Raw genomic sequence first — 23,716 nt, forward strand, 5'->3', positions numbered from 1 at the left:
AGGGAAAATTAAGACCCAATATGGAAGGCAGCCGTCTCGATTTTAACTTCCTCAGGTATATTTTTTTTTCGATGTTTTCAGAGTCCTTCCGGAGGGTCTCAATCTTTTCTCGTGAACTGACAGATAAAATTTATATGGACTAATAATCAGTGCTTCTGTAGGAATCCCTAGGATGATACATCGTCTCACTTTTTCTGTCATTTCAATTTATTTGATATCAACGATATTTGGTAATATTTCTGGCGCCACGCCGAAGCATTTGCTTGTCCCCCTCTTTCATTCTCTTTTGTCCAGAGTGCTAGCTAATCTGGTTTGATTGAGGTAAATTTCTGGCATCCTATAGCATCGAGCCATTTCAGTACCAGTGTTCTTTGTCTTTCTTATGGAAGCATAACACAATGAGTATAGGACCGTAGGTTTCATACAGTCCGCGTATGATAGTTGTCAATAAATACTCTGCAGTTAGGTTCTATTTGTGAAGCGCCTAATGCCTCAGTAACACTTTCCTTGCCAGCACTTTCATTTAGCTTGGTTTCATTGCCGTTCAATGATGACCAAGTGACCAAATACCAGCTGCCAGTGCTTGATATTGTTGAAGTAATTTCCATAGCGTCGCTAGGTCCATAAGAAGTATTCGGTAGTGCCGATGTTAGCCTGTGGTAGCTTTTGATAGCTGTTTTGACTTGGTGGTGTTGTAGGTGTTGAAATTGATGTCGAAGATGTGGAATCACTAAAGCCTTCCATTGAAGTTGGAGCAGCACTAATAGAATGAGTCGATGATACTAAGGCGGACATTAGCATTGTCGGACTCGAATCATACTGGTAGATGGTTTCAGAGTTCGAGAACTATGTGGAGAGTTTGACAACGTTCTGCTTCTTGTACTGGTTGGTTAGTGCTCTGCACCAACTGTATTTTTGGATGGGAGCGCGGTTAAAAACAGACGTTGAATCAGAGCATGCGTTTAATGATGAAGACAAAGTGGACTTCGACCCCGTTGACATGCTCTTCTAGGTTGATGAATCTACGTCGTCTCCGGAGGTCGTAATTGGAACCATGGTTGTGGATGAGACACTTTATATGAAAGAAGGTGGAATTGACACGGCTGGGAACACCAAGGACTGGCTCATACTCGAAAGGGGTGGGGGCAGGGGTGGTTTCTGGTGACTAGAGCTTGCAATTGACGAAGTCGTGTCTGAACCTGAAGTCTTGATGATCTTAATATTTGTAATCGTCGAGTCTTGGGCATTAATAGAGATATCGTTTGCCGTAGACTGGGCCTGGGAGCTGGATAATGATGAAATGGCCGCAAAAGAGGAAACATCACTTAAAGTGGAAGTGGTAGATAAAATTTCAGTACTGGAGGATCTTGTGGGCGTCACGATGGAAGAGTTTCTAAAAAACAGCAAATCTGGTGCCTGAGCGTAGAACAGCGTTTCTGTGGTCAAAATATCATCAGAGCTAGTGGACAGGGTTTTTATGGTAAAGAATGTGCACGTTCGACGATCGGTCCACAAAGTGAGCTTAGTGGTGACGAACGTAGCGGTTGGCCTGCTTCCGGTGGACTGTGAACTCGAAGTAGGTAATTCAACATAGTAGATGGTTTCCAGAGTAAAAATACTATTAAATCCAGTGAATAGTGTCAAAAAAGTAGAGCAGCTTGAAATAGCAGATCCAGTCCAACCAGGGAAGATATTTGTAACACTGTCAACGACTGGAGTCCCAACTTGATATATGTTCTCCTTGGTTGGAATACAGTCAGATCCAGTGAAAGTTAAAATATCGTCGAATGGGTCGGTGTGACTTTACCTGTCCGTCCTTGGGTTGTCCTGGAATTTACTGGGCTCCAACAATAAATGTCTCGAGGTAGTAGATAGTTTCTGTCATTGGAGTGTTATCACCTGTTACTTCTGCATTATCCTTCGAGGCAAACCCAATCTCCAGAAAATCCAATGGTGATGAAAGTTGGGACGCCCATTTCAGGTGTCTCTATACGGTGGATGATTTCGGGATTCGACGGAACTGAACAGTAGAAAGAGTGAGCTCCTTACTCATCGCGGACTTCTTGCGCATAAGATGGAGGGTTTTCGAGCTTCAGAAGCCACGTTCGTCATGTTGGTAAGTTCATTTTGAAGTGCTTCACCAAATTAGAGGAAGTAGGGTTTGTGCTAAAGCTGAATAATTTATGGCAATGATCATACTTGCATTGCGCGTAAAGTTCATTGCCACCGTGTTCGGTGAACCAGATCCTGAAAGGAGATGTTGGAGCCCGCTCTCAAATTTTTTGGCCAGTGCCTTATCAGAAATCTTCTCATTTGGGCTCGTCACTTACGTTTGATATTTTGCAAGGATTCATTGAATATAGTATTTGTTGTATCATTAAGAACTATTATTTGATTAGGTGCTACTATTCTTGGATTATATAAACATGGATTTTTCTCTTCTCATTGGAATTGATGGAAGTCCTGTTTCTAAACATGAATTTCATTCGATTCATTTATTCCCTGTCGCACATCTTGGGCACCTTCATCTTTTGATTGACAGCTACTGTCAGTGTGAGTGTCACTTTCAGATATAATATGGTGATAGGAATTTTCGGACTGAAGGGTCGAGTCTTGATACGCACGAGCATACCTCAAGTTATCAATTTGGCACACGGTTATTTTCCGTGAGGTGTAAGAAGAAGGCCGCCTAAAATTGCATTGCTGAGCGTGCTCGTGCTGAGGATTGGCATTTTCTTCGGAAGGAACATTGACAGATTCTCCCCCTTACGGAAAGGTGTCACTGAGGTATTCTTCGATGTGCACATTCAGTGAATCATCGCCAATTGAATTTCTTCGTTCATCGTCTCCTGAGTTATTAGACCCTACCTCTTACAGGACGGAGTCACTGTGATGCTCTTCGATGTGCACATCGCAAACCAAACTTTCGCGTTCATAGAACAGCCTTGATTAGCAGGAACAATGTTTTCCGACGAAGCGCTGTCGTCTAAATTTACTTTCTTATTACTTACTGTATCGATATATTGGCTATTAGTGTCGCAGCTGTTTTGAATCGGGCCTGGTAAAGGAAGCTCAGATACTGGAGAGCCATGTTCCGTGTCCCAATCCTTGATAATTTACTCTATCTAGAGTGGTATGCAAAGTTGTGCTCAAAATTGTTGGGATTGGTAAACTATATGGGATAGTGCCAATTGCGTAATCAGAAAATGACATATTAAGCGCCAAGGTGAATGGACCAATGAAGCAACAATACGTCAACGCTATGCAGACTTTGCAAACAATCCGGGAAATCTATTAAGTAGTCTTTACTAATGGCTGAGTTCCAGAACTTACCTACTGTTTGCTATTGTTGCTCCAAAAAACGTTTAAATATCCGTGGTTCGGTGAAACAGAATGTACCAAACTTATATTAAAGAGAGCCGCGGAGAGATAGATAGAGCCCATAATCTATAACCATTCACTTAGAGCAAATCATGACTGAGCAAACGAAGCAGATTAACAACTCGAACACTGCCGACGTAGTCAAGCCTCAATAGAATGATGTCGATGGTACAAGGGATACCACTTAAAGTTGATCGTATTTCTCCCAGAGTAGACTATTCTCATCAGTTGCACCCCGCGACGGAACATTTCCAAGAATTTGTATAAGAAGGGACGCTTAGTCCACCCGACAAGATCATTCCAGTTATGCTAAATACATCACGGAGAGAAAACGCTAACTCAATAAAAACAATAGTTTACGCCTTACAATAATGGACAAAATCACCCAAGATATGCGACGTTTATCGTGCAACGACACTCCAGAGACGGAGTCTCAACACGAGTAGGTTTAGACACGAGACGGAGTCTCAACACGAGTAGGTTTAGACACGAAACAGTTTAACAGCTCGAACACTGCCGACGTAGCTGATCCTCGACAAAAATTATACGTTCCATGTCCAGAACTACTATCCTATCCCTTCATGTTTAGCAGTCACGTGCTCGACTGGTCCACCCACAAACATTGGTTTCAGTACGCGCAAAGTCAAAACTACGGAAGTATACACGACACGCACGACACGCACGACACGCACGACCTTTACAAAACGTCATCAGGCTCAACTCTCATTTACAAAGATTGGAATGTCGTGTGTCTACCTGAACCAAATAGTGTACATATTCGTGCCGTACAAGTTCATTTACTCGTTGCTTGCTCAAATTTCATTCTTGATTACTTACTTAATCACAACTACTTGCTCGCATGCCTGCCGTACACGTATCCGTACACGTATGCGTACACGTACCCGTTCCCAGTCCTGTCTGGATTCGTTTCAATGTAGTCAGTCATACTGTACATAACAAGCCGTCTCCAGTTTATCTTTCAAATCACGTGATTTCCTCTCAGCCATTTTATGAATGACACCAAAACGAACCCTCCACCTCAGTCTGCGCAAAGCTTCTCCAAACTGACGTCAACTTCAAAATCTATTCTTGTCTTTGCCCTCCACCACCTGAACCTTCGTAAAGTAGTTCTCCTCCTCTTCCTACTGGTCTTTGATCTCCCTCACACACACTCTCTCTCCCTCACTCTCCCTCTCCCTCTTCCTCTTCCCACCGGACAGTTCCCAAAACGGCCATCTCCTTTGCCACTCTGCTGCCATTTCTGCGTCCCGCCGTTTTGCATGCACTTTCGACTCTCACCCCAAGCGTTGTGTCACTGTCCGTTAAGGCGTTTCCCCTAGAGTCCACGGCTCCTCGAAATCGCTATGCACAGCGCTAGCAGTTTCCCTTGGGGATTTGCGGGGTTCTCAACGGGTGGGGAAACTGTCTCCGGAAACCCAACGCGGTCGTTTCTGGGGCCAAAAACCCCAAGACACTATGAAGAAAAAAAACATAAACAAAAATTGGGAAAAAGAAAACCCCGTGGTACAAAAAAAAAAAAACCCGCTACGACGTTCGCCGACGAATGCCGCTGGACGCTCACACGTCGCCGCAGGCCGTGCGGTTAGAAAAGAGGTCTTCTCTTTCCTTCCCGCCCGTGTCACGTCGCCGACTCGGAGGGGGTTTTTTTTTTTGTTTTTCATATTCTTTGTTTTTGCTAAGTCCGCCCGTCCCCCCATTATGCGGCATCCCACCCACTATTTGGCATAAACCTTGGACAAGAGCCGGGATATATAAGAGGACACACACGTTGGGGTAAAAAAGAAGAATTAGGGGCGGGTCCGGTTGTGTTTCTTGCGTCATTGCCGGGCGAAAGCAGAGAGAGAAGAGAGAGAGAGGGCGAAAGAGCCAAAGAGCCAAAGAGAGAGAAAGATCCATACGCTGAAGTGGACATCCAGGTAAATAGAGAGTCTTACACACACACCCCACACACCCACACACCACTATGTCTGCACAATTTGACCGTGACGCATCATCCACGTGGTCCTTCGAACCCACTTGGGATCCTAACGCTGCCTGGGATTCTCTGTGGCAGCAGCATCAGCAGCCAACCAGCAGCATTGGCGGCGGCAGCGGCGGCGAGCCATGGGACGATTTCCCGCCATTCCCGGACCTGACTTCGGATCCGACCGTGTCGCCGGCGTCGTCCTTGATGATGACCGACCTCACCCCGCAGTTCCGGTACAGCACCCAGACACCCATCGTCAGCGGTGACACCAGTGCCAGTGCCAGCGTCTGCGCATACAACGATGACATTTCACCCATCGACAACAGCGACAGCAACAGCAACAGCAACAAGGATAGTCCGTTTCACACAATAAGTGGCGCGCCGCCCACACGTCCCAAAATCGCGGCCCGTCGTCGGTCCGCTGTCCTCGCACCAAAATCAGCAGCAGCGGCAGCGGCCGCTGCTGCTGGAGCCGGTGCCGGCCGCTCCCGCTCCTGGAGTGCAGCGGTCACCGCTGCTCCCATGTACAAATATGTGGCCCATGCTCAGCTTTCTATGCAATCCGGACAACCCAAGAATTGTCTCGAAAATCAAAACGCTTGGCTGCAGATCGCGCGCATTTCGAACGAGCGGCATCGCGTGCTTGCAGATCGGTTTGTCCTTAAAAAGGGCGCAACCAGCGTTAAAGAACTCAAAGCACGTGCCGACGTCGATCACGTGCTCGCGCTGTTCTCACAGCACTATGTACGGGAAAAAGTGGCGATCCTGGCGCGCGAGCACGTGAAACACGAGCGGGCCAGTGGTCACGTGTACGACGATATCGGCGACACCACCACTACCACTACAAGTTCATCGCCGCCGTTACTGCAGGCTCTGCAACGACGCGATCTGGAAGCCGCCAACAAATCGCTGTGGCTAGACCAGAACCAGCCACGAACCGCAGCCCAGGTCAAACAGTTCCCGCGACTCACCGTTTTCGACGAGCCGTGTCACCAGCAGCCAAATTCGTCATTGACACCGGGGCTCCTGGCTGTCGAAGTGCGCACCAGCAGCGGGTACAGTGATTTCACCGCCTCTTCAACGGAAAATGCCACGTTATCGGAATGGGATTGTGATCTTTTACAGCTGCGGCACATGTTCCTACTGCGTGAAAGCGAAGACCGCAGACGCAAAAACAAGTACTACGAGTTCATCGAGGGCAAAATGAAACGTCCGCTCAACAGCTTCATGTTGTATCGTTCCGCACTTATGAAAGCGGTCGCTATCCTAAAAGTGTGCAGTGTTGTCACAGACACGTGCCAGGTGCTATCCAGTCATTACCCACAACTCACAGAACCCCAGCTACTGGCCGTGGTGGGCAGCGTTGTTCAGGATGTTGAACTACCTTTCACTTTACCGGTCGATATTGACCGAGACGTTGTGTTAGAAGCAATTCAAGCCACAATGTACGAACCCGTCGATACCTTTAATCCTAATTCAGAGCTCAAACTTGTTGACCCCAAATTCAACAGCCAAACAGACGTTGCTCAAATCATCACACTTATGTGGAATACAGAGCCAGAAGATTTCAAACAACGTTTTGTTGAATTTTCGCAAATCGAAAAACAGCATCATCACCAAGTGTATCCAAAGTATAAATACTGTCCCGTTAAAAGGGAACGCTCCAGCGCCTAGAGCCCTAATTTTACATACTCATTCCCACACATAATAAACATATTAATAGGGTTTCAATAATGGTCTAAATAGCTCTGTGGTCCAATAATAAATATCGCTCAAGAATCTCATACTTTGTCAAACGTATCCAACTTTTGAGTCAGACAAAGTATTGGTGATAATATGTAGTTATTAGTGCTATTTAAGACCAGCGTTCTTTCTTTCTAGTGCTTGCCCCGAAAATATATATTATACAAGATTAACAGCTACTATTTTACTCCTGTCTGCGAGAGTTTCCAACATATTTCTTTTCATTGAGACGTTCGCTCATGTATTTGGTTTCTTTGGCCAACTTGACAGCCACTTCTTCCAATTTGGTGATTTCATAGCCCTTTTCAAACGTAACAAACTTGGATCCTTCATCCAAACTAGCATGCAAGTCGAAATCGGTGATGATTGCAGTCACAATCTCCACAACAGTTTCGGTATCCAAACCAAACATTTCACAAAGCTTCTCAATGGAAAGTTTGGAGTAAAACCTCTTGTACGTGAAAATGTACGTTCTTAAAGATTCAATTTGGACCCTCTTCGATAGATTCGCAATCATTTCTTCGGTGTTAGGCAACATAGACCAGGTTGGGATTGATTTCAAGAACGACACAGACTGTTCCCAATCTCCTCTTTGCATGGCCTTTGCGGAGTACAAGACACGGTCTCTCAGCGTCTCTGGGGGACCTTGGAAGCTAGACTTGTCGTAGTGCTCTAGGGCACGACGAATGGACTTTTGGGAGTAAGGAATTCTCTTAACCTTGATTCCGGAAAAGAAAGCAGCCATATGAGGTACCTCAATGAGAAGCGAACATGTCATGAAAACAACGTCAATCAAATCCAGGTTTATATGTTGATGGAAAGGCAAACATAGTTGCTCGCTAGGAATGGATCCATTGCTGAAGGCATTGTTGTTTGCAACTCTTTGTAGACTTTGCTGACCGAGAATGTCTCTCAAATGCGTGCTGGTGGAAACCTCGTTCAAAATTTGATGACAGTCGTCGATTAGGCACAGTTTGAATGCAGCAAGCCCCAGCTGAACGACAGCTCTGTTGAACAGAATCTGTAATGGAGGGTCAGAGTAATTGATCGAAGATTGAACATGGGATGTAAGAAGCATTTCTTTGGCCTTTTCAAACTGGTTGTTCAAAGCATAGAAATAGATTCTGTATAGAGCAGCTCTCTTGCGTTGAGAACCATCTTTCTGGCTGCTCAACATTTGATGCAATGTATCGATTAGTTTGAAAACGTATGCGTCATTAATTTCCTCCTCAAAAGGTGTGACTTGAGATTTAGCACCTTCACGCAAACTCGTCCATGCCTTACGTTCAGTAATAGCAACCAACTTGTTGGATCTGTAGTAAATGTGATCAAGTCTTCTTGTTAGAATACGGGCCAGCCTTTTCTGGAGATCGGGTTGGGCAATTGTGGTGGCTTCCACATACAATTGAGACCTTAAAATCAAGTTGTAAACGCTTTGTTCCTCTTTGAGACGGTCCAGGAAATCGCTAGAGTGAGGGTCAGTGTTCAACAATGACTTGTTGAACTCATCATCAAGTCTATCGACAAAAGAGTACACGGAACCTAAGATCTCTTTGATGCCTTGTTCGTTAGTTTGAGGTTCGTCTTCAACAAAATCATTTCTAGGAGCGAATTCAGAAACGTGGTATTGCTCAATATTGGTTTCTAAAACGTCAAAGAGTTTGGCAATGTCATGGCGAGATGCTTTCCATTGGTCTATAGGTTGGTAGGAAAGAGAAGCCGAGGAGTCGAATCTAAAAGAAATCAAATTCAAGTATGCAAGAATGGTTTCATATGGGCTTTTAGTTATGTCCAGTAGCTCTTCCAAAGTCTTGATCTGTGCCTGATGATCAGTACCCTTCTTTCCTCGAGAGTCCATGACAATGCGTAATGCTGTGAAAAAGTCGGATTCGGAAGTCGCGTTGGCGACAGAAGATAGATCTGCAGCATTCTTTCCAGCCAAAGCAAATGAAGACTCGGCAAAATTGTCTTGCACCGCACCGCCATCTTCAGTAGCCTCGGTACTGAAGGCCTCAGGGAACTCACGGTACTTGGCGATGATGTCCTCGTAATCGCGGGCTATTTTACGAACACGCTGCTTAGTGGTGTTATAAGCTTTAGCAACAGCCTTATTAGTGATGTCTTGCTGCGACGTGGATGCGACAACGTCCTCTACCTGGGCGAGCACCTGGATGAAGATGTTGGGAATACCGTAGTTCTGCTGCTGGGCCCTGGTCACAAGTCTAGTCGTAGAGTCGAGCTCGCTGAGAATGGTAACAAAATCTAGGGACATTTCAGCCACGTCGATTTTGTCATGGACGCTACGCATTTCATCCAGTAGCTTGTCCTTGGCCGATTTAACCACTTTCTTGCCTTCATCATCGGATTCTGAGTCTGAGTAATCGGCGTTCTTGAGGAACCGATTGGCACCCGTGGAGCCTCCTTTTCTGAATTCAGGTTTCTTGAACCAGTCGGGACCGTATGGTCTTCCATCTGAATCATCAGAATCCACATCTGACTCTGCAGCTGATTCATCGAAAAACGAATCATCCGAAGCTTCTTCGTCTTGAGATTCTTGTAGGTCTTCGTTGTCTGAAGAAGAGGAGCTCATAAGCTCTTCCTCGGACGCCGAAAGAAGATCCTCCTCGGACGAAGAAGACCCGCTATCGTATTCATACGTATTGGCAAAGAATCTGGACATGATGGTCGAGCAGTTCCAACTTCAGGTTAAAGGTGCACGATATCCAGCTAATCTAAGTGTTATTCTTTGTGATAACAAACAAGAATATGCCCTTTTCAATTGGATGTCCTGTCTCAAGCTAAAGCTCAGATTTAGCGATGGAGATGGGATAGAGGTTTCTCTTCTTCACCTTCAATATCTCATTGTAGCTGAAAAACACACCAAATAGTGAAAAAAATTTTTTCATTCGCTGTGGTCGTGGAACGTGAGACAATCATGAGTCCTTTTGTACTCGGAAGGGGAGTAGGACTCCTACTCGTTCCTGCAGTTGACAACTAGATTATCGACTGAGTGGAGGATGTCTACACTTGAAGGCGGTAGCCGCTGGGGTGGCGTAGCATCTAAACGATCTGCTCTTACCCGCTGTGACATGCTTCGAGGTTCTAGTTTGCATGCCTTTGAAGTGCGATAAGTACTTTGTTTCTCCGTAGTTCTGGATTCAAACAATCTTGTCCGATGGCAAAAATGGGGTTCTTGTGTCGGAAATGTTTAGGTTGAGATCGGTTTCTAACATGAAATTCGTGTTTGGAAGGACACTTGGCATCTTTGGATAATCGTATACAGTCTTTAGGAAGTGATAGTCTTGATAATCAACTGTTTTTGCGCTATATCTGTGAATTTTACCGCTGATGGAACAAAAAGTGCATTGCGAAGCTCAAAGCGCCACCAATTAAAACGAAAAGCTCATAATATGGGCGTATGGTTACCGCACACGCGTTTTAAATTATCAATTACGAGTTCAGACCCCAAGTTAAGCAGGGTTTTATGCGTTTTTCATGAATTATTTCCCTCTAGGGGTTCTGCAAAGTCATTGGTAGTCAGGGAACCCTTTAAATGATATACTGTATTTTAGCTTGTTCAATAAAACATCAGACGAAATCTGAAACATCCAATCGCTGGTAAGTTTATGATTGAACAACGTTGAGGACTGCTTCTTCAAGCTCGACTGTTAGTTTGAGGCGGTTACAACGGCCCAGACAATATATAGCAAGGTCTGTGCCTTACCTGCTTTCATGAACGGTGTTCCACAAAGAAGTAATAGCTTATTCGTAGAATAGTCAATTCGCAGACTAACCAATTCATAAAATAGCCAATTGTTCGATTAGTAAGTACGAATTGCATCTTCGCAGGGCATTCACAATAACTGCTACGTCTATTTATGATACAACGCCAAGTGTCAATATTCTAAGACCGGTGTGTTTTAAACGTATAGATCTTCTAGCACCTTACCTATGCTACGCAGCAGAAACTATACCCAAAACTCTATTTTGACAATTGCCATAAATTCTTGGTTGACTAGTTTTATATCTTATTCGATGTTATGTAATTTTTGCAAAGATGTCTAGGATCATCCATAGACTCTGTTCAGTTTTGTTCATGAATGGGTATCGTTATTTTTTCTTTATCTGTTCAAAACGCACATTCATCTTGATGCGTATTCAAAACTCGCAATCCAAGGAATACTTCAAAGTATCGCCAGATGACCACACACCCCAGTGCTTTTCAACATCCGAAGTTCCAGAAGTGTTAGGCTTCCAGTCTTCGTCAAAAGCCTCGAAAACCAAAACGTTAACGCCCCAGCCTCTCATGGCACAAATACCTTCCTTCCAGAATTGTTGAGCGTTGTCAACACCAGGGTAGGCCTGTTCGAAGTTGGTACCATCAGATGGCCAGCCAGTTTCACCGACCCAGAATGGAATATCTGTGCCCTTGGTGGTCTGAATGGTTTGCATGGCTTGCATGATGTCATCGAAGAACGAGTAAGAAGCATTCTGCATTGTCTGGCCTTGCCAGTAGGAGAAAGCGTTAGCCATCATTATGTCAGAAGACTTGATAACCTCCGCGTTAGCACCGTCGACAAGCACGTTCCAAGAGTCAACGGTACCAACAGGGTTTCCGGAGTACGATTGGCCTTGCGAGTCCTTGATGTTAGCAACAAAACTACGGATATCGTTGATCTTGTCAGAAAGCTCCGAAGCGGTTAGATCGCCACGGTACAAGGCCTCAGATCCGACCAAAATACCACGTACGGTCGATGTCTTGATCCAAGGTAGGTAATTCTGCAAAGCTTCCTTTTCAGCCGCGTAGTGGGCGTCATCGTTGGGCCATACACCCACGAAGATGCCAAACCCAGCTTTTTCCGCAGCTGGACCTAAGTTCTGCAATGTGTTGCAGTCCGAGGCAGCGTACACTTTGATAGTGTCAGTGTAGCCCTTCAAAGTGTTGAAGTCATTTTCGTAGTCCTGAGTGCTTTTGCAGGTACCATCGTTGTTCTTGACACCGATGTTGAATCCTAATTCACCGATGGCAGATGCACAAGAAATGGCAGCGGCGACAGAGCCGATTGTAGCGAGTTTCATGTTGATAATGTGATAAAAGAAAACAAAATCGACGTTAAGCGAATGTGGTCAATGATATTATTCTCGAGCAATTAATATCTGATCGCAAAACAAGCTGGTCCGATCGTTAGATTGATCTTATCGAGCTGTTCGTAGAGTAGAGTAATAATGTTCTACTTAACTCGATGGTTTACAGTTAGATGAGATTCGAACAAGTTCTTATTATATAGATCTAAATATATCACATCCGAGCAGACCCAGGAAAAATTTTGTTTATAGATTCGTATATACTGATATGAATTGTAAATATGCGTGAAGTGTGATATTTTAGATCACGTGCGTTCCAGCCTGTCAAAAGAAGTGTTCGATGATGGCCTGATTGGTAGACTGGGCTCTCGTACTGGTCAACAAAGCCTTTAACAAATTTGAGACCTTTCTTTGAGGATGCTACGAGAGTTTCGTTTGCATTGCCTTGCTGTTTTTTAGTGGTTGCGCATTAGTAGAATAAATTACACTTTGTATTTCACTGGGACGCCGCTTTCGACATCGATGGTGAATGGTCTAGCAAAGGTTACAGGCTCGAATTTTTAAAGCTCAAATTGTTTTTGGACTTCTGGCCTGGCGACGCTCTTCGTTGTTTGTAAATGTTTGTTTAGTTTTGTGTGACGGACAAGACAATAGTGACATGAAAATGTAAGGACGCCAGTGATGAATGATCGGAAAGTCAGAAAACAGGCAGAGGTGTGTGTGTGTGTGTGTGTGTGTGTGTGTGTTCATTGTAGTTATGATGAATTAGTCTGGATAAGATAACGACGGTGCGTAGATTCCGCTCTTGCCAAGTTCGTATTTGTATAGCGAGTAGTGTGAGAAAATTCAATTGTGTCTCAGGAATTCTCAGACATTTGTTCAGGGAATACAATGGTTTTCACAATTGGCTGCTACTTTTACCGCCTACTGTCCTTTTCCAACACTTTCAAACTTCTTTCTTTATCTAAACGTAAGAGATTCGTATATTCGCACTCTCTATGATGTGTTCGAGTTGTGCTTGTGACTCATATATGGTCCAAATCTGGACCACTTCTCTCATGCGGTCATGGAGTTCGTGTTTATGTCTATCCACTGCATCCTTCTATTGAACACATCATAAATTTGAAAGAAGTGTCAAAGAAATCATGCAACTGTCGTGAATGGGTATGTTGGCTTCAGGGACCGCTCCGGGAAGTTCCAATTGCCCATCGAAAAATTGGTGTGCGCCATCACACTGCTCAAACATGTCGCTAGACTGCTTGAAACTCTGCGATAAATGATCCCACTTACCAAACACGACCATAAGATTTGCTGGCTTTTCGGCTTCTCCGCTGGCAATGTCCTCAGCAGATGGTTTTAATATTTTTTCAATGCGGGGTATCTTAGCTCCTAGCTTGACATTTTTCGAAGTGTCGGGATCGAAGTAGTAATCGCCACTGTTGACCCACACGGTCTGCGTGTAACCTTCTGGAAATGCACTTTTGGTGAAAATGTCACCAAAATTTTGGGCAACACGCACATGGTAGCCAAAAGAGGCCTGGGCGCCCACGAAATCACCGTAAGCTTCTGTTGGCGACACGACTTTGCGTTCTACGATATCTACAGTGACCCGAACATTGGCAGGAACAAGTTGACCTCGAAGCTCAATCATTTCACTTTTACCCACGTTGATATACTTGGTTTGGTCGTAAGCCTTCTTCTTGCTGCCCAGCTTGGAGCTGCGGAGCCCCGGCTTATCCATTGTGACTGCCAGCCCTTCACGATAGCGTCCTTCGTCATCTTTGGAATACCGCATGAATGGCAATGCAGAGATTCGCGGCAGTCCTGACGCAATCTGCAAGCACTGTTGGTAGTCCTTCTTGAACACCGTTTTCACCAAATACGGAGGAGTAACGAAGAATTGCAAAAGCGACGCTATCAACAATGCCGGGGACAAGTGTTTCGACGTACCCTGATTAGTATCTTTCTTCTTTTCGCGACCTAGGTCCAAAATCACAATTTCGCCGGCGTTGAACAGCACTGCACTTTTGGCAACCTGGTAAATTACATGTGTGATTTGCTCCAAATTTTTACAATTGTCGATGATACTCACAGGAATGCATAGCGAATAGTTGACGTTTTTCGACGTTATTTTGAGACTTTTCTTTGGACGCTTAATACTTGGCTTTCCATCGTTATTTTTCGTCTTATGCATTTGCCTTGAGTTCGTAGGCTTTTCGATCCGGGCTTTTTTCTTAGCGTCCACAGACACCTGGCCAACTTTATCGTTACCTCGTTTCACTACCATACCGAGACAGGTAGCTTCAAACCTTTCAAGCGTTACTTCTGTAGCTATCAGTCAAACTGCTCACTTGCTCATCGCTGTGTGTTCTCTCATCTCATCTCATGGTGCAGAAAAATCTTCTGACTACGTATTCGTATAAAGAGCGAAAGATCAGTCACGTGATTTGTAGTTTCAATGGGTTATCGAATTGAGAGGTGCTGACGGCGAAACCACGTCAAACGCGTGCTTCACTATTCTTGTTCATCTTCGTCGAGATCCAAATCACCATTTTTTTGCGTTTTGAGAACATCTTTCAGATTGTAGTGTTGTTTTCTCATAGCTTCAAAACGTTTGTGGCGGGCCTCTTTAGAGTTTGGATCGAGTTCATGGTCGTCACCCGAATCTGTCTCTTCTTCTTCTTCTTCTTCTGCTTCGTTCTCTTTTGGAGCCACGATCGGCTCGCCAAGGGACAAACTTTCCAAATCATCTTCGTCATCGTCTCTGTAGTATTCGCCTGAGGGGTCAACAGCGCCCTGGTACGGCGTCTTTGGCTCATCAATACTAATATCCTGATATTGAAGTTTGGCCACGTCATTGGCATCCAGGTTTTGCTGGTTCCATTTCAGCCTTTCTTCTTCTTCGTTATGCTGCTGTGTGTCCCTATCATGTTTCATACTCAGCACATCTTTCGGTATCGAGTGCTTCCTCGGTGATGGTGGCAAATCATTTCTGCCGCTATTGCTTGCAGAGTTCAGTTGAGCATTCAACTGCGTGTTCTTATACACTTGCTTTCTGAAGTCCGAGATGGATTCGGAATCCTCGAAATTGCCATTCTGATCCGGTAAAGGGTTCTTCAAAATTCCTCCCATGATCTGATACTCTTAAGTGATTGAACTAAAACGTAAACTACGAGCACTACTGTGTCCTTTATTCCAAACGTTCAACTTACAGTGTAAGTTAGTTGCAATTCTACTTATAAGGTTTCCCTTAAGAAACTTATATGGGCCTTTGTTAAAGGAGAGATCATCGTGCACGTAAGAGTTTAAGGTGGGCACGTGATTCATGTGTCACCTCAGTATCTAGACAGAACTACTGAACCCAGATTCAAGAACCATTATAGCACCAGGCTTCGTACGTTTGGTGCTAGTTTGGGTTCCCTAAGTTTTTGAAGTGTTTACGGCCCGAATTAGGGACAATCCTGCATTTTTACATTGTGGTCTTAAGTAATGGCTTTCAGTCGGGAACGGCGCGAAGTATTGACTCAGAGTTTAAATATGTAAATAGGTGAGGAAGGCCGCAAAGCCAAGATCTATTTAAATGTGTCTGTTGATGTGCTATTCATAGACACCCGATTCGCTTTTTTTTTAGAGCTAACTAGTCTTCATTTTTTCTTTTCGACAGCAAGCGCTTAGTAGATTTTCTTCTTTTCATCTAGAGATAGTTCACCAGCTCCCGTGGCGACCACGAGCAAAAGACCTCCGATGATGCTCAAATTTTGAAAGTATTCATACTTTAAAAGGTCTCTTTTGCTGCTATAGTAGAACCAGTAGTTGTTAACGGTGACATTGTAAAACGTTAGGATCAATCCCAGTAGTAGAGACGCCAGCTTGGTCTTAAAACCAACAGAGATGCAAATGGTACCGATGATGGTCAAGAGCACTGTGAACCAGTTCTTGCTGAAGGTGAATGTGATGAACAACACGACCAGCAGCAGCCTACCGGCAAGAAGAATGAGTCCCCTAGTTTTCCCGTCCTTGTTGTTCAATTCCGGAAGCATTCCAAATGTCGTCTTGCTCTGTACGATAGAGTCGCTGAAAGCGATTAGCAGCCCGCCAATGACGCTAACGTTTCTCAAAATGAAAGATGCACCGTACAGACCGTACACGAGTCCTTGGAGCACAATGCATGCACACAGAGTGCCTGTGGCCACGAACAGTCTTTTGCGCAGCACGAGCATGGTGGCCCCTACTGTCATGGAAATGACTACAAGCAACAAAAAGAGCACCACAAAAAAGTATGGCAAATGTCTGTAGTTCCACAAGAAGAAAACCTGATCGCTCCATTGCGAGATGATACGAAACGAGTCCTCGTAAAATGTGGCCACGATGAAGAAACGGGACAACGCAGGCACGTAGGGCTTCACTCGTTGAACAAGCGGATGATCTGTAAGGTCGTCAACTTTATTAGAGAGCCTATCCAGTTCACGAAGTGCCTTTTCCTTGAACGCAGCTGAATCAACCCCATTGGGTCTCATGCTGCGATTATGCTTGTACCCTTGGTGTGTTGTCGGAATCCCACCGAAATTTGAGTTTGCTCTGAAAGACATGACTCAATTGAGTTAATAGTGGTTCTTTCTTGGCTTATGTCCTAGAACAGTAGTATACCGTCGCAGATTCCAAGGATTCTCACCTGTGTTGTAAATGAGGTCTCTTGCTGACGATCAATTATATAGTAAGTGTATTTTTCATAAGAGGTGGAGCTTACCATTACATGGCGAGTACCTGTCGAGTACCTGGAGACGATCATGTGACCATTTTTGAGATAAAACCTGACACTTCAGGTTTGTCAATACCATCCATTTGTCAAACAGTTGAGAGAAGCGGTGGGGAACGCTGAATATATTTCGTAAATGAAAAGTTGTCCAATAAGTAGGCTCTTCAGCGACGCACAGACACTTAAAGAAAAACCTAAAGGTTATCACTTTGTACTAATGTGTCATCCGTCTTACGCGGTCACCAGCTCGTTTGACAAGAGACTTCTTCCAACCACGCCTATGACCATGGCGTCCAGTCAATGAAACCTTCCATTTGTTGCAATTTGAAGATTTAAAGTCTACCTGCTCGGTCTTCCCCGGGTTTAGTTGACCCACCGCTCATGCATGCGTCGTTGAAAAATGTATTCTGGCGGGACGAGGGTTTATGCATATCTCATCGACTACGCAATGCGCCGCAAAGCCAACGAGGTGTTTTGAATCCTCTCAAATACGTCTAACGGCGCCTTCCATTGTCTGAGAATAGTTTTTTATCACTCTATTGAATACGATATATTTATACTAGCTCTAGACAAAGTAAGACAACAAAGAGGCAGGAAGCTTCTTAGCCTCGACTAACGAGTTGGCAGCTTCGACCAAAGCGGCCTTGGCATCACCCTTGATCTTTTCAGCTAGATAAACCAATTGCTCATCATCCACGGAGTCGACAATGAGACCAACCTGCTCGTCGATAGTGGCAGCTTTGTCAGCGTCACCAAAGTATTCAGCAGCTTGAGCACTGGTACGCACAGCTCTCTTGTTCTTCTTCTTGGCAGCCTTGGCGGCCTCCTTGGCCTTCTTTTTATCAACCTTGGCATTGGCAGCGTTAGCAGCGTCAGCTTCGGCTTTAGCTTTGGCCTCAGCTTCAGCCTTAGCCTTAGCTTCGGCTTCAGCACGAGAGCCCGCTTCTCTTTCCCATTTCTTTCTTTCCTTCTCCTTCTTTTCAGCCTCCTTAAACTGCTTGATACGAGGGTCCTCACTGGTGACTCTCTCGATCAGCTTAGCAAGACGAGAGTTGTCTGCGGTCTTCTTCTTGTCTCTAGCAGCTTTGTTTTTTCTCTCGATGTAACGCTTGTGATCTCTGTTGGAAGAGTCATCTGGAACTTCCTCATCGGCGAACTCAAAAGTTCTCCAGGAGTCGAATCTGTGCCAGAAGTTGTAGAACTTTTCAACTTCCTCTTTGGTGGCATCTGGTCCACCTAGGGAAGGAACAGGTTGCTTCTTAGAGAAACGGGCCTCAGAGTCGAAAACCGGGCTCCAGGCCTCAAAAAAGTCGTATTCACCACCCTTCTTTGGAGGAGCAACGTCCGCATTGTAGTCACACGAGTCATATTGCGCTCTTTTGTTGGAGTCTGTCAAAGTTTCGTAAGCCTTTTGGATGATTTTGAAAAAGCCGTCCTGTTCTAGTCCACCAGAAGCCGACTTTTTGTCAGGGTGGTGCTTCAACACTTGCTTTCTGTGTGCTTTCACAATCTGGGCATCAGTAGCCTTATAACGGAGGTTGGAAAGACCCATCGCAGCGTACAAGTCTGCGGTTTTCCAGTCTCTTGGGTCGTGCTCGAGCAACGATTTGTCGGTAAGATCTTCGTCTAGCAAAGCCTCATCAGGATCGACAGATTCTTCGACGCGCTGCACGTTCTGACTGGCTTGGATTTGTTCAAATTCTGACCAGGTGTGATTTCTCAAAGTCCTTTGGGCATGGTGCATGAAGTAACGACCCACTGGTTCCACAGGACGGCGCACAGAGGCGGTTTTCGTAGCCTTGGAGTTAACGGAAACGCTGATGTCCCCGGTCAAAGCTGGTAGAGTAATCATTTTATCTAAATCAGTTGGAGAGGTCTTGTTGTATGGGAAAGAACTCAAGCTTACTTCGATGGACTGAGATGAGCTAGCTAAATAGTTTGACAAAATTTTTCATTAATCCATTTAACAATAGGAATTAAAGGTCTCTTGGGATTCGAACCGGGGACATCGAAATTGGTCATTTTCAAAGAAATAAGATTCAAGTGCTGTCTATGTTCAATCGATAGCACTGGCTTGAAGAGTCAATAGTAGAAGGTGGCTGTCAACTATCAGAAGCCGTCCTGCTAGTCCCCTGGATCGTCTGATTTACGCTCCATTGAATTCACTAGGATTCCATTTTTCTTCCAAGCTTCAGGCGGGATCATGGCAAGCGTTCAAAAACAAGAGCTCACACTTTTCAGTGATCATTCAGTGCTTGCTGAGTCCCTTTTCGAAAAGGATGTCCACCAGATCATTCTTATAACGCACAAGCTGGGAACATCTCCTATATGGCTGGTGAATGCGTTGGTTGAAACGCTGGTTTTCGGAGCACCGCTCACGCTGAATGAATCGCATAGCGGCGCTGTGAACCGCGCCAGAACTAGAACTACATCGCAGGACACCAATAGAATTAGAAAAGCAGTCACCATCGCATCATGGATTCATAATGATGAATTCTACCACTCAGCCTTCGGGAAATTGAAAATCGATCCTTCCAACTACAGCATCAATGACTATCTCACGGACTTCGTACTGAAAAATCACGGTAAGCCAGCTAGTAAAGTCCTGAAATCTATCGTTCAAGAATTATTATCCGCACAATCACAGACAGGTTTGCTCGTGCTCGAACAGCCAGAGTTGCTGATGCATCTATTGAATATCAGCAGTGACGAGCTCCATCTAGATTTTATCAACCCTCTAGCTAGAGCCGTGCCACTACTGGTAGTCGTCAGCTATACTGAGTCGTACGATAACCCTGGGACCGAGGCGGCAGAACAGGTACCCCGCGATACAGTGGAGCAAATCCGCTTCCATACCGGATGTTTCTTCAAAAGCATTGCAGTCTTGGGAATCAAGCCACTGGCCACAGGACGCGCAAAGGACATCACAGGAATATTGACTATATGCCGAGGCGGTGCAACCACTTCTCACCTTCCTGTTGATGTGGTGGAGAACGAATATTTATTCCATACTCAAAAAGACACTACAAAGCTATTTTATCGTTGATTGGGAAAAATGGTCTTTTTGCAATACCGCTCAAATACTTCTTTTGGCTTTAATGATCTCATCAAGACCAAATTCTACCGCACAGCGGGTCTTTATTAATGCCAAAACTGGCCAGCAGCTTTGTTCTCCACATTTGATCCAGTAAGGTATGTTGTCAAGCTGTCCTTCGATAACCCTGCTAAAGGACAAACTTTTCATATTTGGTACTATGGTAATTTCGGTAGCTGATCTCGGTGTCTTCTCATCGATGGCAAGCCTCTTAATCCAATGGCTCAGTATTCCCAAGTTATCAAGAACATCAACTCGATGACGAAACTCCATGGTTGCAATGTGTTTGAGCTTTCGTTCCAAGTGGTATCTGAATTTGAAACCCAAAGGTTCGACTTCATTCATGTTGGATAGTTGTAAAGGTGTGAAATTACTCATATCGGTGGTCGGATAGTGTTTATAATAATAGTATTTCGACGTTTTGATCTCATGCTTCAAGTCATTCATAACCAAAGGCGCGAGGTAAGGACGAGCCAGTGATACTATGAAATTGTTCACATTGAAGAGTTCGGTCAACCTCGTGTACGGACTTTCAGCGAGCCCGGTTTCACTGGCATTTTGAGGCGTCAAAAACACTACGCGTCTGTCTCCTGTGTCTGGAAGGTAGTCGACAATCTCATTTTTCAAGTTCTTGCACAACAGTTTGGTACCACTCGAAACAACTTCAGAGCCTAGACTACAGTCATTAGCCGAAGCGATGAGAACGTTGGGCGTCGTCACATAATTCAATAGTGTTGGACACCTATTGCGATCGGTTGGATGAACGATAATATTGAGAATCTTACCAGTGCGTTGAAACGCTTCTTCGAAAGTGAGATCTTTTATCACAACCTTGTTCACGAAGTTAATGAAAAGGAAAACATCCTTTGAGTAACCGCGGTGAATAACGTTTTGCAAAAGGGAGCCGAGGTTCATATCTTGATCGATGTTACCGTAGCCACATTTTTTCAAGAGTTCGAGGTCAGACTTGATTGCATTAAGAAGATTATCACCAGAGAGCAGCATAAAAAGCTCATCATTAGTCAGTACAGAGCACATACTGCCAATGCAGGCTCCCATAGAGCTACCGCTGATAATATTTGGTAACAACTTCTGGTCTAGTAGGCCTCTGATGACTCCCAAATGGAACAAGCCAAACAACGAGCCACCTTGCAATATGAAGGCTGTTGTTCCCAAAGACAGCTTGCATCTTTGAAAGAAGGAGGTCCTTGCAACTACCGGAGTCTCACACAAGAACTGTAAGCATTCCAGCACTTTGTCTAGGTACTGTTCTATCAACAGTTTCGTTCCAATCAAGGATTTTGTGAATAATCTTTTGTCCACGATACCAGCGAAATTCCGCAGCATTGAGGGACCAGTAGTGCTGAACCGTTGAACGATGGTGTGAGCATCTTGCTCGTCAAGAGCTTCATCCAATACCGCATATTGTTCGAGAACGGAGTTAACATCGTATCGTTGAGAGTAAAAATTGCGACGCCACAAGTCTGCACCCGTTATTTCGTCCACTACTGCAGCTCTATTATACCAGTCATGATACGTGTCGCAGCGCTCAAGTTCGGTGATAGCTCCATGGTACAGGTTTCTAGATTTTGGGCGAAAATAATTCATTAGTCGTCGCATCCAAAACTGAACTATGTCTGCAACCACATGGAGAACGGCCCATACAAATGGCGGGATGTGATTGAGTGCCGAATAGAACACCGATAGGAAATATAGTTTAATCATTGTGAGCCGTTTTCACTTTTCCTAACGCTTTAATGCTGCGTGACAAAGCGCAAAAAGCGACGAATACGCACACAAATTCTTGAAGCGATGAGGAAATCAGAACTTACAGATCCTATAAGATTATTTCCCCCTTCTAATAGTGCTATTTGGTGATGCTCAGAAGCACAGTCGTTGAAGAAGCGCTGTTTTTGCAGTTTCTAAAATGGCGAACAGCTACAACAAAAGGGGATGGGAGTGCGAGTTTCAAAGTGAAAACAAAGCGGCGCGAGATCCAAGACTAGTGAAGACTCCGAACTGCGTCAATCGATGCTCAAAGGACCAGTCAAGTCAAAGAAGAGTGCTGCAGCAGAACAATTCTAAAAACGTTACTATTTTAGCACTACCTTCATTTTTCTTGGGTAAACTATATATATTACACTGTCAGGAACTTGATGTCTTAGGTAGTGAAAGAGAAGGATGTGACATGAAAGAGAAGTGGAAGAGGCGTAGAGGGCGAAAAAAGGCATATGGAGTGTAAATCTCAAGAGCAGTAACTAGATATCCAATTGAGCTTGTGTGGAGACACCCTTTGGATGAGTTACGTCTTAATGTGCTGAAGTCACGTGATAGAACGACACACGACAGTGTAATAAGCACGTGATTGAAATTTGACACATACCTTCAAAACGAGATATTCTTGCAGTTCTTTGTTCGAATCTGGTTGACAGTATGGAAACTCAATTACTCTCATCTTAAATATATTGCGAGCATTCTTTTCACGCTCATTTCAGGATTTTTTGGACAATAAAAATTTTCAGATTATAAGACTCGTGTTATATTTCGCGACAAGTCCTGAAACACCATCCATAAGATCGTTCGTCTTTAAAAAGATAACACGCCACTGGTAATCAATCCTTGACACAACAGCTAGCTATCTTGTCTTTGTTATTCTGTGCTTAAGAACTTATATACCTTTCGACCGCACGTGACTGTATATCACTCTCCACGCGACGGTGGCAAACCTTTAATTGACTTTTCTATAAGAAACAGTCAGCTTAAACCACTCTATAGACACAGGCCAAGTCCTTTCACTGAGATCTGTGGCAACGCATCAAAGAGACCGTAAATCACAGCGTTAAGGTCACAATTGTACGTGGAAAAAATGTTTAGAAACAATTATGACGGAGATTCTGTAACTTTTTCTCCAACAGGTAGACTTTTCCAAGTAGAATACGCCTTGGAAGCTATCAAGCAGGGTAGTGTGACGGTTGGTGTTAGATCAAAAAAACATGCGGTTCTGGTGGCTTTGAAAAGGAACGCTGACGAGCTTTCGTCGTACCAAAAGAAGATAATCAAATGTGATGAGCATCTGGGACTTTCTCTTGCCGGACTGGCCCCTGATGGCCGGGTGTTGAGCAATTACTTGAGACAGCAGTGCAACTACTCGAGCCTAGTGTACAACCGAAAACTATCGCTGGAAAAAGCGGGCCATTTGCTCAGCGACAAGGCCCAGAAAAACACACAGTCGTACGGCGGCAGACCTTACGGTGTTGGCCTGTTGTTGGCCGGCTACGACAACAGTGGACCCCATTTGCTTGAATTTCAACCCTCAGGCAACACCCTGGAGCTCTACGGCGCTGCTATCGGTGCCCGCTCCCAAGGTGCGAAGACGTATTTGGAAAGAACGTTGAACGAGTATCTGGAGGTCGAGGAAGCGGATCAGCTCATCGCTGTTGCCGTAGAGGCACTCAGGCAGTGCTTGAAAGACGAGTCGCTGAGCACGAAAAACCTGTCGATAGCCGTGGTAGGCCAAGACAAGCCTTTCAGCGTGCTTGACGATGATGCAGTTGCACCATACCTATGATCGTATTTCAGTGAAAAAGAAAGTAAGAAAGAAATAAAGAAAGCAACTGGTCCACAACAGCATCTAACAGGCGGCAGATAGCGTTTCTTCCCATACACACAT

General features: G+C 44.7%; 10 protein-coding genes and 1 pseudogene across 11 annotated transcripts, besides 1 other annotated feature; 3 read left to right on the forward strand and 8 right to left on the reverse strand.

Annotated features, from left to right (window-relative positions):
• Nucleotides 1-672: 672 nt before the first annotated feature.
• On the reverse strand, nt 673-1,782 carry LALA0_S10e00232g (annotated as a pseudogene). The gene has a single exon. A coding segment is annotated over exon 1 (1,110 nt).
• A 326-nt stretch (nt 1,783-2,108) lies between these two features.
• Nucleotides 2,109-3,077: a mobile genetic element (relic copy of Rover hAT-like DNA transposon).
• Nucleotides 3,078-5,365: 2,288 nt separating this feature from the next.
• LALA0_S10e00254g (LALA0S10e00254g1_1) lies at nt 5,366-7,042 on the forward strand (the record flags this gene model as incomplete). The annotated part of the gene is made up of 1 exon (XM_022775347.1): nt 5,366-7,042. One exon carries the CDS (start codon nt 5,366-5,368, stop codon nt 7,040-7,042), a length of 1,677 nt encoding a protein of 558 aa, XP_022630223.1.
• Nucleotides 7,043-7,295: 253 nt separating this feature from the next.
• On the reverse strand, nt 7,296-9,791 carry NIP1 (LALA0S10e00276g1_1; the record flags this gene model as incomplete). Its single annotated transcript, XM_022775348.1, has 1 exon — nt 7,296-9,791. One exon carries the CDS (start codon nt 9,789-9,791, stop codon nt 7,296-7,298), a length of 2,496 nt encoding a protein of 831 aa, XP_022630224.1.
• A 1,478-nt stretch (nt 9,792-11,269) lies between these two features.
• On the reverse strand, nt 11,270-12,190 carry BGL2 (LALA0S10e00298g1_1; the record flags this gene model as incomplete). Its single annotated transcript, XM_022775349.1, has 1 exon — nt 11,270-12,190. The coding sequence occupies one exon, from the start codon at nt 12,188-12,190 to the stop codon at nt 11,270-11,272; it is 921 nt and encodes a 306-aa protein (XP_022630225.1).
• Nucleotides 12,191-13,310: 1,120 nt separating this feature from the next.
• On the reverse strand, nt 13,311-14,483 carry LALA0_S10e00320g (LALA0S10e00320g1_1; the record flags this gene model as incomplete). Its single annotated transcript, XM_022775350.1, has 1 exon — nt 13,311-14,483. One exon carries the CDS (start codon nt 14,481-14,483, stop codon nt 13,311-13,313), a length of 1,173 nt encoding a protein of 390 aa, XP_022630226.1.
• A 227-nt stretch (nt 14,484-14,710) lies between these two features.
• On the reverse strand, nt 14,711-15,328 carry GLC8 (LALA0S10e00342g1_1; the record flags this gene model as incomplete). Its single annotated transcript, XM_022775351.1, has 1 exon — nt 14,711-15,328. One exon carries the CDS (start codon nt 15,326-15,328, stop codon nt 14,711-14,713), a length of 618 nt encoding a protein of 205 aa, XP_022630227.1.
• Nucleotides 15,329-15,867: 539 nt separating this feature from the next.
• Nucleotides 15,868-16,785, reverse strand: ERV29 (LALA0S10e00364g1_1; the record flags this gene model as incomplete). Its single annotated transcript, XM_022775352.1, has 1 exon — nt 15,868-16,785. One exon carries the CDS (start codon nt 16,783-16,785, stop codon nt 15,868-15,870), a length of 918 nt encoding a protein of 305 aa, XP_022630228.1.
• Nucleotides 16,786-17,517: 732 nt separating this feature from the next.
• Nucleotides 17,518-18,804, reverse strand: ZUO1 (LALA0S10e00386g1_1; the record flags this gene model as incomplete). Its single annotated transcript, XM_022775353.1, has 1 exon — nt 17,518-18,804. One exon carries the CDS (start codon nt 18,802-18,804, stop codon nt 17,518-17,520), a length of 1,287 nt encoding a protein of 428 aa, XP_022630229.1.
• Nucleotides 18,805-19,155: 351 nt separating this feature from the next.
• On the forward strand, nt 19,156-19,998 carry ELP6 (LALA0S10e00408g1_1; the record flags this gene model as incomplete). Its single annotated transcript, XM_022775354.1, has 1 exon — nt 19,156-19,998. One exon carries the CDS (start codon nt 19,156-19,158, stop codon nt 19,996-19,998), a length of 843 nt encoding a protein of 280 aa, XP_022630230.1.
• Nucleotides 19,999-20,028: 30 nt separating this feature from the next.
• Nucleotides 20,029-21,771, reverse strand: TGL3 (LALA0S10e00430g1_1; the record flags this gene model as incomplete). The annotated part of the gene is made up of 1 exon (XM_022775356.1): nt 20,029-21,771. One exon carries the CDS (start codon nt 21,769-21,771, stop codon nt 20,029-20,031), a length of 1,743 nt encoding a protein of 580 aa, XP_022630231.1.
• A 1,141-nt stretch (nt 21,772-22,912) lies between these two features.
• PRE5 (LALA0S10e00452g1_1) lies at nt 22,913-23,614 on the forward strand (the record flags this gene model as incomplete). Its single annotated transcript, XM_022775357.1, has 1 exon — nt 22,913-23,614. The coding sequence occupies one exon, from the start codon at nt 22,913-22,915 to the stop codon at nt 23,612-23,614; it is 702 nt and encodes a 233-aa protein (XP_022630232.1).
• Between the last annotated feature and the right edge of the window lie 102 nt (nt 23,615-23,716).

Source organism: Lachancea lanzarotensis, scaffold LALA0S10, assembly GCF_000938715.1.
Source record: "Lachancea lanzarotensis genome assembly LALA0, scaffold LALA0S10, whole genome shotgun sequence".
Taxonomy (NCBI): domain Eukaryota; kingdom Fungi; phylum Ascomycota; class Saccharomycetes; order Saccharomycetales; family Saccharomycetaceae; genus Lachancea; species Lachancea lanzarotensis.